Below are 15,092 nucleotides of genomic sequence, written 5' to 3' on the forward strand. Positions count from 1 at the left end.
GACAGACAAGTTGTCTGCAGGGATGCCTCTTGTGACCCCGGAGTGGAATGTCGTCACGACGGACGCCTCTTTGCCGGGCTGGGGAGCCCACTGCTTGGGAAGGACAGCGCAGGGGCTCTGGTCTCCTGCAGAGGCAAAGTGGTCTATCAACCTCCTGGAACTCAGAGCCATTCGGTTGGTGCTTTTGGAGTTCCTCCTGGTACTGGCGTTGAAGCCAGTACGGGTCCTGTCGGACAATGCCACGGCTGTGGCCTATGTCAACCGCCAGGGAGGTACCAAGAGCGCCCCTCTAGCCAAGGAAGCCATGAATCTATGCCAGTGGGCGGAAGCGAACCTGGAACAGCTGTCAGCGGCCCACATTGCTGGAGTCATGAATGTCAAGGCGGACTTTCTCAGTCGCCATACCTTGGATCCCGGAGAGTGGCAGTTATCGGCTCAGGCGTTCTTGGACATCACGAAGCGCTGGGGCCAGCCGAGCCTAGATCTGATGGCGTCATCGGCCAATTGCCAAGTGCCGCGCTTTTTCAGCAGAGGACGGGACCCTCGATCTCTGGGAGTAGATGCTCTTCTCCAACAGTGGTCGACACAGGAGCTTCTCTATGTGTTCCCGCCCTGGCCCATGTTGGGCAGGGTACTAGACCGGGTGGCAAAGCATTCGGGCCGGATAATCCTGGTGCGTCCGGACTGGCCCAGACGTCCCTGGTATGCGGACTTGATCAGGCTCTCAGTGGACGACCCTCTGCGGCTGCCAGTGGAGCAGGGCCTGTTGCATCAGGGTCCCGTGGTGATGGAGGATCCCTCCCCCTTTGGTCTTACGGCCTGGCTATTGAGCGGCAGCGTCTGAGGAAGAAGGGCTTCTCAGACAAGGTCATCGCCACTATGCTGAAAGCGAGGAAGCGCTCTACTTCTACTGCTTACGCCAGGGTTTGGCATACCTTTGCAGCGTGGTGTGAAGCAGGCTCACTTTCTCCCTTCACTGCTCCAATTTCTTCAGTGCTGGCGTTCCTGCAAGAAGGTCTGGAGAAAGGCCTGTCGCTCAGTTCCCTTAAAGTCCAGGTAGCGGCTCTGGCTTGCTTCAGGGGCCGCCTGAAGGGTGCTTCCCTGGCTTCGCAGCCAGATGTGGTACGTTTTCTCAAGGGAGTTAATCACCTGCGCCCTCCTCTGCACTCAGTGGTGCCTGCGTGGAATCTCAACCTGGTGCTAAGAGCCTTGCAGAAGCCGCCTTTTGAACCCTTGTCGAGGGCATCTCTGAAAGACCTGATGTTGAAAGCAGTCTTTTTGGTGGCTATCACTTCAGCCAGAAGAGTTTCCGAGCTCCAGGCACTCTCATGTCGAGAGCCTTTTCTGCAGTTCACTGAGGCAGGAGTGACTATTCGCACAGTGCCTTCCTTCCTGCCCAAGATTGTTTCTCGCTTCCATATGAATCAGCAGCTCTGTCTCCCTTCCTTTCGTAGGGAGGACTACCCGGAGGAATACTCTGCGCTCAAATATCTGGATGTGAGACGAGTCATCATCAGATACTTGGAAGTGACCAATGATTTCCGGAAATTGGATCATCTGTTTGTCCTGTTTGCAGGTCCTCGTAAGGGTCTGCAGGCTGCTAAGCCTACAGTGGCAAGATGGGTCAAGGAAGCCATTGCAGCGGCTTATGTGGCCGCGGGGAAGGTGCCGCCTATTCAGCTGAAGGCTCACTCCACTAGAGCTCAGGCGGCCTCGATGGCAGAGGCCGGGTCCGTCTCCTTGGAAGAGATATGCAAGGCGGCAACTTGGGCATCGGCCCATACCTTCTCCAGGCATTACCGCTTGACTGTGGCTGCTCGGGCGGAGGCCCGGTTTGGAGCTTCAGTGTTGCGGTCAGGGATTTCAATGTCCCGCCCTGGGTGAGTACTGCTTCGGTACATCCCACCAGTCTATGGATTGATCAGCATGATGATATGGAAGGTAAAATTATGTATCATACCTGATAATTTTCTTTCCATTAATCATAGCTGATCAATCCATAGCCTCTCCCAGATATCTGTACTGTTTATATTCTGGTTGCATTTCAGGTTCAAGTTTAGTCTTCAGTTCCTGTTCAGGAGGACTTCGTGTTCAAGTTTTTTCAATGGATTCTTCAAGAGTTGAGATGAGTTTGTGTTACATTGAGCTGCTGCATTCCTCTCTCCTCCGTTTTTCGGGGCTGGATTGAGACATAAATTCTGCCGGCGCTCCCTCCCGCTTCGTGCGGCTGTAGGGCAGCTTTGTACCCCTCCCGCTTCGGCGGTGTTAGGGTCAGTCAGCTCCTCCCGCGGTTGCGGTTGCAGGATAAGCCAGATGCCCCCGCATCGGCGGGGTGGTGTCCCTCCCCCGCTCCGCGGGGATGAGCTGGACGGATTCCCCTCCCCCACTTGTGTGGGGATGAGCTGGGTTAATTCCCCTCCCCCGTTTCGGCGGTGGTGAGCTGGGCAGAGTGTCCCTTTGTGGGTGTAATTCTCTAAGTGCTGAGTCCTGCGGATGGAGCTTGGATATCGACATACTGAGGAGTTTCCGGCAGCACATGACCACATATAGGGAGGCAAAAGGATTGCTCTCTATCTCCACCTGCTGGTAGATGGACACAACCCACCAGTCTATGGATTGATCAGCTATGATTAATGGAAAGAAAATTATCAGGTATGATACATAATTTTACCTTCCTTTAGACACATACATGGCTTGAATTATACTTCACTATGATAGGATGAATTTATGGGTAGTGCTAAAGGGGAGGTGGCTCAGAAATGTTTTATTGGTTTGATTGTGCTGTATTATTGTGTTTTATTGTTTTAAACTATGATGTCATATTACTGTTTTATGCTTTAGTTTGGGATGTTTTAATTTTGTGTGTTTTAAAAATATTTTACAATGTTTATTGCAATAAACAACAGCATTAACTACTTCATCATACCCTTCACTAAAACACATTTCTTATCTTGCATATCAAACAAACTCTGAAGTCAACATTTTAACATGCTTCCTTTTTGTAGTGAGATTAGAACATTTTTTTGAAGCATGTAAGGGAGTTTCAGAAGCTTCATTCAAGGCAATGCAATTTAAGATCCTTCACTACTGCTATATTGATCATCAGAGAAGGCATAAAATGGAACTGATAGGGACAGCAGTGGAGAAATGCAGCCAGTATGGAATTTTATTCATTGTTTCATCAGTTGTCCTACCTTAGCAGAGACTTGGAAACAGGTGAGGGAAACTTTAGAAAGACAAGTGAACCAAATGATTGCCAAAAGTGTGGATGTCTTGTTATTACAGGGGTTTAACTGGGGAGAGAGACTGTGGTGGTAGGGGCAGAGAGTAAATGTTTATGGGGCTAATAGTGGTGAGAAAATGTATTTTGATCAAGTGGATGGAAGCAAACTTGCCAAATTGAGTTTGTGAATGGCCAGAAAGGTGGGGCTAATAGATGTCTGTTTTGCAGGGAGAAAAGTACCTTCCTCCTCCCCCAGCTGGCAACAGTTACATCTCCCTCCCCTGGGAATGTCCCCTCAACTTACCTAGATCTAGATAGCCCTCCTGGGCCTACCTGATATCCATGGTGGTCCAGTAAGGGGCAATGGGGGCAGGAGCGAAGCCCACTTGCTCCTACTCCCATTATCCCTCCCCCAGCCCACCATGGATATCAGGTAGGCCTGGGAGGCCTATCTAGACCAGGAGGATGTGGATTGGAGGGGATGTTCCAAGGGGAGGGGTTGTGACCGTTGTTGGCTGGGAGAGGAGGAAGGCAAGGAGGAGGGCTGCATCGAGGGGCAGGATAGGGATTGTGGGGACTATAAAAAAAAGTTATGTGGATCCTGGCTGATGTTCAGTGTTGGGACCCACATAGTTAATCCAGCCTATTTAGGATAGCTTTGAGCTATCCTAACTTGGCCAGGTTAGCTATGAGAAATTAGGGATGCAAACAAACTGGGCAACACAATAATAATGGGTGATTTCAATTACCCCAATATTGACTTGGTAAATGTAACATCAGGGCATGCTAGGGAGATAAAATTCCTTGACAAAATCAAGAATTGCTTTATGGAGCAGCTGGTACAGGAGCCCAAAAGAGAAGGAAAAATTCTAGACCTAGTCCTTAGTGGAGCGCATGATCTGCTGTGGGAGGTAATGCCGCTTGATAATAGTGATCATAATATGATCAGATTTGATATTAGCTTTGGAGTAAGTATAATCAGGAACTCCAATACGTTAGCGTTTAACTTTCAAAAAGGAAACTATGATAAAATTAGATGGTGAAAAAAACCTTAGAGGAGCGGCTGTGAGGGTCAAAAATTTATATCATGCTGTTCAAAAACACCATCCTGGAAGCCCAGGCCAAATATATTCCGTGTATTATAAAAGGAGGGCGGAAGACCAAACGACAGCTGGCATGATTAAAAAGTGAAGTGAAGGAAGCTATTAGAGCTAAAAGAAAATCCTTTAGAAAATGGAAGTAGGAACCAATTGAAAATAATAAGAAACAGCATAAGGAATGTCAAGTGAAATGCAAAGCGCTGATAAGGAAGGCAAAGATGAACTTTGAAAAAAAGATTGTGTTGGAGGCAAAAACATATAGTAAAAAAATTTTTTTTTAGGTATATTAAAAGCAGTAAGCCGGCAAATGAATCGGTTGGACCGCTAGATATGACTGAGGGGTAAAAGGGGCAATCAGGGAAGAAAAAGCCATAGCGGAGAGATTAAATGAATTCTTTGCTTCGGTCTTCACCAAGGAAGATTTGGGAGAGATACCGGTGGCAGAAATGGTATTCAAAGCTGATGAGTCAGAGAAACTGAATAGAATCTCCATAAACCTGGAGGATGTAATAGGGCAATTTGACAAATTGAAGAGTAGCAAATCTCCTGGATCAGATAGTATCCATCCCAGAGTACTGATAGAATTGAAAAATGAATTTGCGGAGCTATTGTTAGTAATATGTAATCTATCTTTAAAATTGAGTGTGGTACCTGAAGATTGGAGGGTGGCCAATGTTATGCCGATTTTTAAAAAAGGTTACAGATGAGATCTGGGAAATTATAGACCAGTGAGTCTGACGTTGGTGCTGGGCAAAATAGTAGACTATTATAAAGAACAAAATTACAGAGCATATTCAAAAGCATGGATTAATGAGAGAAAGCCAACATACATTTAGTGAAGGGAAATCTTGCCTCACCAATCTATTACATTTCTTTGAAGGGGTGAACAAACATGTGGATAAAGGTGAGCCACTTGATATCATGTGTGTGGATTTTCAAAAGGCATTTGACAAAGTACCTCATTAAAGATTCCAGAGGAAATTGGAGTCATGGGATAGGAGGTATTGTCCTATTGTGGATTAAAAATTGGTTAAAAGATAGAAAATAGAGAGTAGGGTTAAATGATCAGTATTCTCAATGGAGAAGGGTAGTTAGTGGGGTTCCCCAGGGGTCTATGCTGGGACCACTGCTTTTTAACATATTTATAAATGATCTAGAGATGGGAGTAACTAGTGAGGTAATTAAATTTGCTGAAACACAAAGTTATTCAAAGTTGTTAAATCACAAGAGGATTGTGAAAAATTACAAGAGGGAGACTGGTGTCTAAATGGCAGATGACGTTTAATTTGAGCAACTGCAAAATGATGCATGTGGGAAAAAAGAAAATGAATTATAGCTACGTAATGCAAGGTTCCACGTTAGGAGTCACTGACCAAGAAAGGGATCAAGGTGTCGTCGTTGATGATACTTTGAAACCTTCTGCTCAGTGTGCTGTGGAGGCTATGAAAGCAAATAGAATATCAGGCATTATTAGGAAAGGAATGGAAAACAAAAATGAGGACGTTATAATGCTCCATGGTGCAACCTCACCTTGAATATTGTGTTCAGTTCTGGTCAGTGCATCTCAAAAGAGATATAGAGGAATTAGAAAAGGTGCAGAGAAGGGTGACAAAAATGATAAAGGGGATGGGACAACTTGCCTATGAGGAAAGGCTGAAGTGGCTAGGGCTCTTCAGCTTAGAGAAAAGACGGCTGAGGGGAGATATGATAGAGGTTTATAAAATAATGAGTGCAGTGGAAAATGTAGACGTGAAGCATTTGTTTACTCTTTCCAAAAATACTAGGACTAGGGGGCATTCATTGAAGCTACAAAATAGTAAATTTAAAACGAATTGGAGAAACCTTTTCTTCACTCAATGTGTAATTAAACTCTGGAATTCGTTGCCTGAGAATGTGGTAAAGACAGTTAGCTTAGCAGCATTTAAAAAAGGTTTGGACGGCTTCTTAAATGAAAAGTCCATAGACCATTATTAAAATGGACTAGGGGAAAATCCAGGGCCGTGCCTAGGGTCTCCGGCGCCCCCCTGCAGTTGGCCCCACCGGCGCCCCCCTGCAGTTGGCCCCGCCGGCGCGCCCCCCCCTGAAAACGATCGCTACACTACCCGCACTCTTCTCCCCAGATCCTTTTCCTTTTTGTTTAAATTTACCTCTCCGGCGCGCGGCAGCGTAGCGTTAGTGAGAAGGAGGCGGCGCTCCCCCGCCCCGACGTGTCTTCTTCCCTTCGCTCAGTGTCCCGCCTTCTTCTGACATCATTTCTGATGTCAGAAGAAGGCAGAACCGAGTGAAGGGAAGAGACTGACATGTCGGGGCAGGGGAGCGCCACCTCCTCACTAACGCTACGCTGCCACATGCCGGAGAGGTAAATTTAAACAAAAAAAAAAAGGACAAGGATCTGGGGAGAAGAGGGCAAGGTAAGCATGGTGCGGTGGGGCGCCCCCCAGAGGATGGCGCCCTCCTGCCATGCTTACCTCGCTTACCGTGTCGGCACGGCCCTGGGAAAATCCACTGCTTATTTCTGTCCCAGTGTGGCAATACTTATGTACTTTTGAACCAGTTCTACAAAAGAGACCAAATCAGTCTCGTTGAACAATTGCCCCAAAGTAGTTAAGTTGGCACAATGCCATCAGCAAAAAAAACCCTCATGTGGCCTGTCCTGGTGGGAAAGAGGGATTATCTACAATTAGGGAGTGCTTAGAGATCTGAAAGTCCCGCACCTTACACGTGCTATCCCATACCTTCGAAGTGTAACTAGTTGTAACACACAAGGTAGCAGGCAACTGCCTATGCCTTGGTAGCAACTACAACAGAGAAGCAAGTGGCACTGAACCCACACAACATTGCTCAATAGTTATCCATACCTTATACAGGCAGCCAAAAAACACTCCACAGCCACCCGACCCTGCACTACTTACTGATAAAGAAAAACATTTGGGACATCCAACCCACCTTTCTTCCAATCTCAAAAAAGAATACTCTGAGCCAATCTGGGATGCCGACTATGCCAAATAAAGCGAATGATTCTATTCTGAATGTAGGACATAAAGGACTGCAAAATTCGGAACTGGCAAGCAAATGAGGTAAAATATTCATTTTAATAGAGGCCTCATGCTCACACCAAGATTAAGCTGAAGCTCATGCAACAGGATAATTAACCTTAAATAAGTCAAAATAATTTGGGATGAGGAGTACTTATTTATTCATTCTTATATCCCACAATTATCCAGAAACAATTTTCGGTTCAATGTAACTTACAATTAACAGTTAGGAAAAATTACAAATTGTGTTGTACAATTAGCTTATGAGCCAGAATTGCTCAGGAGCTATGGGCAATCTGGAATGTTCTAAAGGCTTTCAAAGATCGACTGTCCAACCAAAATGTACTCATTCAAACAGACAATCAGATTGCAATGTATTACAGAAACAAGCAGGGGGGTAGCTAATCATACCCTCTGTTTCAGGAGGCTGTACGTGTGATGGTTCAAATGGGCACACAATCAGCTCATGTTTGTTCATTAACAACATGCAACGACATGGGAAATTGCATTGACGTTTCCCATGCCGTTGTAAATGACTGCCCAAGAAAACTAGGCCAGTGGACACTGCCAGTCACGTTATTTTCCTTTTTTTTTGTTTTGCTTTGTTTTATTTCAATTTATTACATTTAAAGTGGGCTAACATGGCAATCATATCACAGTATTATAGTGGTGCCAGTTATACAATTTTATCCACAGCTAAGGTAGGTAAATTTTCAAAAAGCCTGTTTCATTCATGGAAATCCTTTAAAAATGTTTTCTACTGAGTGCCCATCTCCTCAGCAACTAAATCTGACACGAGTAGCTAGTGTGGAAGCCTCAGCTGTCAAAAAGCAGAGCCTCATACATAAAATTAGCTAAAAGCATTTCATTGGATGATGTCTTTATCATTCAATGCAGTGTGTCATATTGCCTTGAAAACCCTTCAGAGTGGAATAGAAAACTGAAGCGTTCATCCCAACAAAGTCAAGATAATCTTGATATTCTCTCCTCTCAGTCCTCTCTCCTTTGTGGATCTGGAAGCTTTGTCTTTTATTTAAACTCTACCTTGCTTTTGACAGAGTGAAGAAGTGGTGGGCTGTGCCATCCTGGGTCCCACATGTTCTTATGCCACCTTCCAAATACTTTCAACGTAAGTACCATGACTTGAGATCATTGTTACATAAAGAGTTTCAGTATTCAGAGAGACAAATCCTTTTCATTTGGAATTTTAAACCAATTGTTGTTATATGGAGGTCTTGCCTGACAGTTTGATTTCAGATGTAGTGTTGCTACGATAATCATTTCAGTGCCTCTATTATTATCATAGAGCATTTGCGGTGTTAAGAAAGAAAACCAAACTGATTTCATTTTTCTAAGAATTACATCATATTTTGCAATGTACTACAATAACTGCTTGCTTTGCATTTGTTTCACACATGCACTTAATATCTGTAGCTTTAGCCTTCCATGTTTCTGCACATATGAGGGGCTCACTGTGATACTCTTGGAGCCTAGTCTAGCTCCAGGTTCATTTTGAACAGAGGGGAGAACACCCTTCTCGGCAGTTGAACTTATAGATTGATACCAGTCTTAAATAATCACTCTTACGTAGTGATTGGTGGTTTCAACAATAAATAAACTTGCTGTTAGCAAGATTTTTGATAGTGATAAATTACTGTGATGTATATTTTCTAGTTACTCGATTTAAGTAGAGGAGTTCTACAGTATTTTTATGTTGCAGTGTAGCATTCACTCTGTATGGTATAAAGGGGGATTGAGAGTTTAAAATAGCCAGTAGTGGGGTTAGACATTTTGTTTGGTATAATTTAGGAGATGTGTGAATGGGTAGGATAATGTCACTTAGGGTGGCTTGGATGGGTTTTGCTTTCTTGGTGGTAGGTTGCAGTTTGATTGATGGAGTAATGCGGTTATGGATGGAGAATGTATCATTGAATGGGAGTATAGAAAGTAACATGTTCCCATCAGATAATACAATATCAATTGATTCTGGGTTTGCAGTTCAGGTTCAAAGGTTAAGGAATTTTTCTAAGGTTAAAAGAACATTGTGTGCTCCTTCCCATACAAAAGTGAAGTGTGGTAGTGTCACGGAAACACCAAAGCCCAAGCTAGAGGCCTAGTGGCCTCGACAGATAGCAGGCGACACATGTCTGGGAGTACTGGGCAACTAGAATGTCAGAGAGTAACCAAGGGAGGCAGGTTTGATGGAATATGGACCTTCAGGGGCAGACCTAGCAGTCCAGGATTTGGAGGCTGCTCTGAAAAGAGCCCTTTGGAGCAGGCCTGACAGACCAGTACTTGGAGGAGGATGCCGAGGCAGGGCTGGAAACAGGAGTGCTGAGGCAGGGGTGGAGACTAGATAAGGTTGATGACCCATTGCGAAGACATGAGTCCCAGGGGTCCGTAACAAGCCTTTGCACCCATAATGTCATCTCCAGGTGCTCAGGACACTCAGGAGGAATCCCACCTTCAGCCCTTTAAACAGGGCCCTCCAACGTGCACATGCGCGTGCTAGGAAGTCGGCGTCAGTTGGCGCAGGAGGCACTGTGTTGAAGTGGGTTGCCCATCTGGTGGCGTGCCACACTAAGGGGGGCACCAACAGCCCTGGGGAGACCGTGAAGCCCAATCACCAGGGAGAGAGGTGAGACGGTATATGGGGTACAGCAGTAGACGTGACAGGAGGGGAGAGATGCTATGCTAATTCAAGGTTGACAAATAAGAAGACAAGGAAAAGAGAAAGATTCATAGGGTGCAAAGAGGCTTAGAACACATGAGCAATACTGAAGAGACTCACATTCATTGTAGTTATTTTAATGCAAGTGATAAGAGCACCATGCAACACAGTATTCTGTAAGTTATAGGCTGGATTCAGTAAATGGCCCTGAAAGAAAATTGGCACTGAATGGTATTCTATAAAAGATGTTCTGGGATCGGTGGCTGTCACGTCCATGGTCGTGACTCCTCTTTTGCTCACCTGATCCCTCGAAGTGCAGCTTCCGTGATGGCTCCTGCCTGGCCAGCTTCCACTGCCTGGCCAGCATCTAAGGTGGCTTCCGCCTATTCTGTTCCAGCTTCCAAGATGGCTCCTGTCTGTCCTTCCTGTGTGCTCACTTCCTATGTGTTTCAAGCCTGTCTTTGGTGTCAGTGTGTTCCCTGCTTCTGTCCTGCTGTAGGTGACATCATCAGTGAGAGCCTTTATAAGGAAGTGCTGTACTGGCATTCAGGGTCTTTGCATTGCCAAAAGGTCATCAGGTTAGTCAGTGTACTGTTGCGCTGCTACATAGCCTTGCTTTGGGCTCTTGCCCTTCCTGCTCTGGGCTCTTGCCCTTCCTGTTCTGGGCTCTAGCCCTTCTGCTTGTTGTGTTTGTGGACTGCTAGTCCTTCAGGTGCTCCACTCTGTGTTTGGAGCTTCTGAAGCTTCAGCCTTTGTTTGTTCCCTGTCTGTGTCTGGAGCTACTGTAGCTACAGCCTTTAGCCTGCTATTCCTGGTTTATTCTACTGTCTGCAGCCTGCCCAAAGACTCTGCTAGTTCCTGGTTTATTCTCTGCCTGCTGCCTGTCTCTGACTATTGCCTGAACCCGGATATTCTCTGCTTGCTGCCTGTCTCTGACTACTGCCTGAACCCAGATATTCTCTGCCTGCTGCCTGTCTCTGACTATTGCCTGAACCCGGATACTCTCTGTGTGCTTCTGCCCAGCTTGGGTGTATATCCCGAGTCCTGCTTCTGCCTAGCTTGTAGGTAACTCCTGAATCCTGCTTCTGACCAGCTTATGTGTTTGTCCTGAGTCCTGCTTCTACCTAGCTTGTACTTATATCCTGAACTCTGCTTCTGCCCAGCTTGTGTGTATAGCCTGAGCCCTGCTTTGCCCAGCTTGTGTGTTTATCCTGAACCCTGCTTCTGCCAAGCTTGCCTGTATATCCTGAACACTGCTTCTGCCAAACTTGCATGTATATCCTGAACCCCATTTCTGCCAAGCTTGCATGCTTATTCTGAACCCGCTTCAGCCAAGCTTGTATGTATGTCCTGACCCCTGCTTCTGTCAAGCTTGTATGTATATCCGAGCCCCTGCTTCTACCTAGCCTTTGTGTTTACCCTGTCCGCTTTGTCTGTCTTGTGTTCTTGCCTAGTGGGAGAGTGGCAGCCTTCAGTCCTAGTCTAGTGCCTAGCCAAGCCTCCCTCGTGTATCCTAGACCCAGAGAGGGGTCCTCTGGGCCTTCAGTTCCTGCCCTGTCCTGCAAGTCCTGCCGGCCACCTGCACTCAGGGGCTCAACTCTTGAGGAACGGTGGTCAAGCGCAGGTGAAGCTGTTCCTGTTTTGCCTGATCTAGTTTGCCCGCCTCAGTTGCTACTCCAGTCTGGAGTTCCAGTCCTGCTCTTCCTTGTATCCAGTTCCAGGGTGGTCTTGCCTGCCTCTGCCGCTCCTCGGCAGTGGTCCAAGGGCTCACGAATTCCGGTTCTGCCTTGAGAACCCGTCCTCAATTTTGGGTGTGAGGAGTTACACAAACTGAAACCAAGTGTAAATCCCAGTGTGCTAGTTGGGCACGGATCCACACTATTCAATAACACTTTATGCATTTAAAGGGACCCTGCACAGCTTCCGTAGTGGCCTGGTGATTGCTGCAGTGAGCCTCAGTTGCTGCTGGGGCTTATTAGCCATTTGGAATCTCTCTGCCTTTGCCTTTGCATCATCTAAGGCCCTGGTATGTTGGTGCTTGTTGCACTTCAGCCCAAGTTTGTTTCCTTGTTCTAGTTTCTTGCCTGAAGTTCTTGCCTGTTTCTAGTTAGTCTATGTTTAGTTTAGGGTTTGCTTGTTTCTTAGTCTTGCTCCTTGTTTGTAGTTCTTGTATAGTGCTTAGGTTTCTGTGTTGTCTGTCTTCAGTGGCTGCTTGCAGCTTTTAGTTCTTTCCCTTGTTTGTCAGTGTTTGTTTCCTGCTTTTGTGGCTGCTTGCAGCTTTCAGTCCTGTCCTTTAGCTTATCCCTTCCTTGCCCTGCTGTCCCTGTATGTTCCTTTCCCCTCTGACCCTCAGTCCTGGTTCAGCCTAGTGGGTATCCAGTCCTGCCTTGTCCAGTAAGTCCTGTCGGCCACCTGCAGCCAGGAGCTCAACTCCTGGTGAAAAGTGGCCAAGTGCAGGTGAAGTTTAAGGGCACCTGCTCTGCTTATTCCTGCTTGTTTGCTTCTCTGCTGCAACTCCAGTCCAGGGTTCCAGTCCTGTTCTGCCTAGTCTCTGGTGTGGGGTGGTTTTGCCTGCCACCGCTGCTCCTCGGCAGTGGCCCAAGGGCTCACAACCTAGTTTCCAGCCTTGAGAACGTGACAACCCCTTAGCAGTTAAAAATGCAGTGAGTTGAGGAGGGTAAAAAAAAACCATACGTATTTATCTGATATTAAACAACGCACTTGCAAGGATATCTTAGAAAAAATGTCGTCCCCAAATGAATTACTCCTGGCTTTATCATAAGAATTGTTGTCTATGCTTCTGAGTGTCTTTAGTTACATCAGGAAAAACACGAAATTTCAGTCCAAGAAAACCTTTCTCTATTCTGAAAAAATAATCTCATTAAGCAGTTTTTATCTGAAGTTAATGCCACAATTGCAATCAGAGTCAACGGTATTACCGTTTCACTATCAGAAGCTTCTAGAATCTCTGAGACATCAAGTTCTTGAGTTTGATTCTCTTTTATTTTTGATGGCAAATAATATATTTGAGAAAACGGGGGAATGGCCTCTTCGGCTACTCCCAGAATATCTCTTATGTATTTCCCTAACATATCTCTTGGAAAAGTGTCAAATTGTTTAGGGAAATTCAAAAAACGAAGATTATTATTTCTTATCAAATTTCCAAGGATTCAGTTTTTCTTCTAAGAGATATAGATCTTTAGTTATACATTCTTGATATAATTGTATCTTTTTGACTTCATCTTCATATTCCTTATTTTTGTTCGTTAGAGTTTCCATTCTAGATTCAATATCTTTTGTCTTACGTTCTAACGTGGATAAATCTTGGGTCAATTTTTGTGTCTGCGGACATATTACTTTTCCCAGCTCTACTATTAATGTCCTTAGACTATCCAGCGTAACTTCACTTGGTTTGTCCATTGATATAGGAAATAAAGTCGTTGTTACCTCTATATTAGTAGAACAAGAACCATGTTCCTCACTCACGGCTGGAGTCTCCCTTGCTGTTCCAGGAGTATCAAAAACTACTCCTAAAGTCTGGTTGCCTAAGTCTTTCTTGATCCGAATTGCTCCAGTTGATTGCATCACCTCCCGTCTCTCTTCTCCCATTCCACTTGCGGGCTTCGGGATAGGGGACACCGACTGAGGAGTACTGCAGCCAGAAGGTTGAGGAGGAGGAGCTCTTACATCGGGGCTGAGCAAAAGTCCAGTCCAGGGAACACGGCGGGGTCTCCATCCACCCCAGAATGGACCAACGGGCTATCCCCTGACGCCGTTGGCACTGTGTTTTCTCTGAAAGAAAGTTTGTATTGTTACCAGATTAGGGGAAAAGTTATGCTGCGGAGGAGCAGTGGAGGAGGACCGGCTCCTTCTTTTCGGCATTGCCAAAGACTGGAAGATTCAGAGAAACAGCAGGTACGTCAGACTCCGGCAGCGGCCATCTTGAATCCTGATATTTTGCTTTCTTCTTCTTTGCTTTATTGGCACCATTGCCTATCAGTAAACTACTGTTGTCAGTATAAGATTCTTATTTTGGTTCGTAAAACAGCATTTAATTCAGGATCTCCATTGTATTTTTGCTCCCTAATGCGCCCACATAGGCTCTCTTGGGCTTTGAGGTCTTATTAACTACTTAGTTAACACATTAGTTTTTCACCAGATTGGATTCTACTCATAAAACAACCTTCCTTTATTTGGCATCACACTTATGTATTTTCTGCCTAAGGATGTTAGGGTTGAACTTTCATTCTTGAAGTTTAAAATTGCTTTGAGACTCATTTGTTTAAAAGGTATCTCTATAGGAAATGGTTTAATGAGCGCAATTTCTGGCTTAGAGTAATGTGCCTTACAGTTGTTCATATTTCCTGTTGTTTTTAATTTTTCAGGTAATTTGAGGTGTTTTTACGGTTGTTGGTGGGAATCATTCATTTTCTAATAATATTGGCATTCTCATCCATAACTATATAATAGTTGTCTGATAACTGACTTGTTGTATTCTAAAGCAAGTGTACTAAGTATATAACAAATGAATAAATAATAAAATATCAACAATTGAAGCTGAATAATCAGAAAAAAATAAACTTCCACCTAAGGTAAAAACACTTATAGCATAAAAGAAAGAGATAAAAAAACGTAGATAAGCATCTTATAAAACGATATTCAACAGCAAGGAAGAGAACGGGTAACGAAGAGATAGTAAAGAGAGGAATTAAGTTAGAATAGAGTTGAGGGAGTATAAGGCTGATAGGCACACATGGAAGAAGAGTTACCCAAGAGGATCATGATTTAAACTTAAACCTAAAGGTAAAAGAAAAATAAGAAAGTGAAACTAAAGAGTAATGGCGGACACATGGAGGAGACATCTGACAAAAGTGCTATAGAAATGCTATACTCAAGAGGAACATGAAAATGCCATTAGGAAGGTAATAAATATCTGCAGTTTCACAAAACAAAACAAGCAAAAACAACTAGTAAAAGAAAGCATCAGGTACAGAAAGTCTATGTAGGACTGTATCATAGATAGGATAAAAAATTGTCGCGCGCCATAAGGCGCGCGCCTTCCG

At 44.9% G+C, this 15,092-nt stretch overlaps 1 protein-coding gene across 1 annotated transcript in view; it reads left to right on the forward strand.

Moving 5' to 3' along the window:
- Positions 1 to 15,092, forward strand: part of GUCY2C (guanylate cyclase 2C) — a 246,423-nt gene that overhangs the window by 29,734 nt on the left and 201,597 nt on the right. The window contains exon 3 of the mRNA XM_030211775.1: positions 8,417 to 8,487. Within this exon, the coding sequence (XP_030067635.1) occupies positions 8,417 to 8,487 (71 nt within the window). The remainder of the gene's footprint in view (positions 1 to 8,416; positions 8,488 to 15,092) is intronic.

This window comes from Microcaecilia unicolor, chromosome 1, assembly GCF_901765095.1.
Source record: "Microcaecilia unicolor chromosome 1, aMicUni1.1, whole genome shotgun sequence".
In the NCBI taxonomy this organism is placed as follows: Eukaryota; Metazoa; Chordata; class Amphibia; order Gymnophiona; family Siphonopidae; genus Microcaecilia; species Microcaecilia unicolor.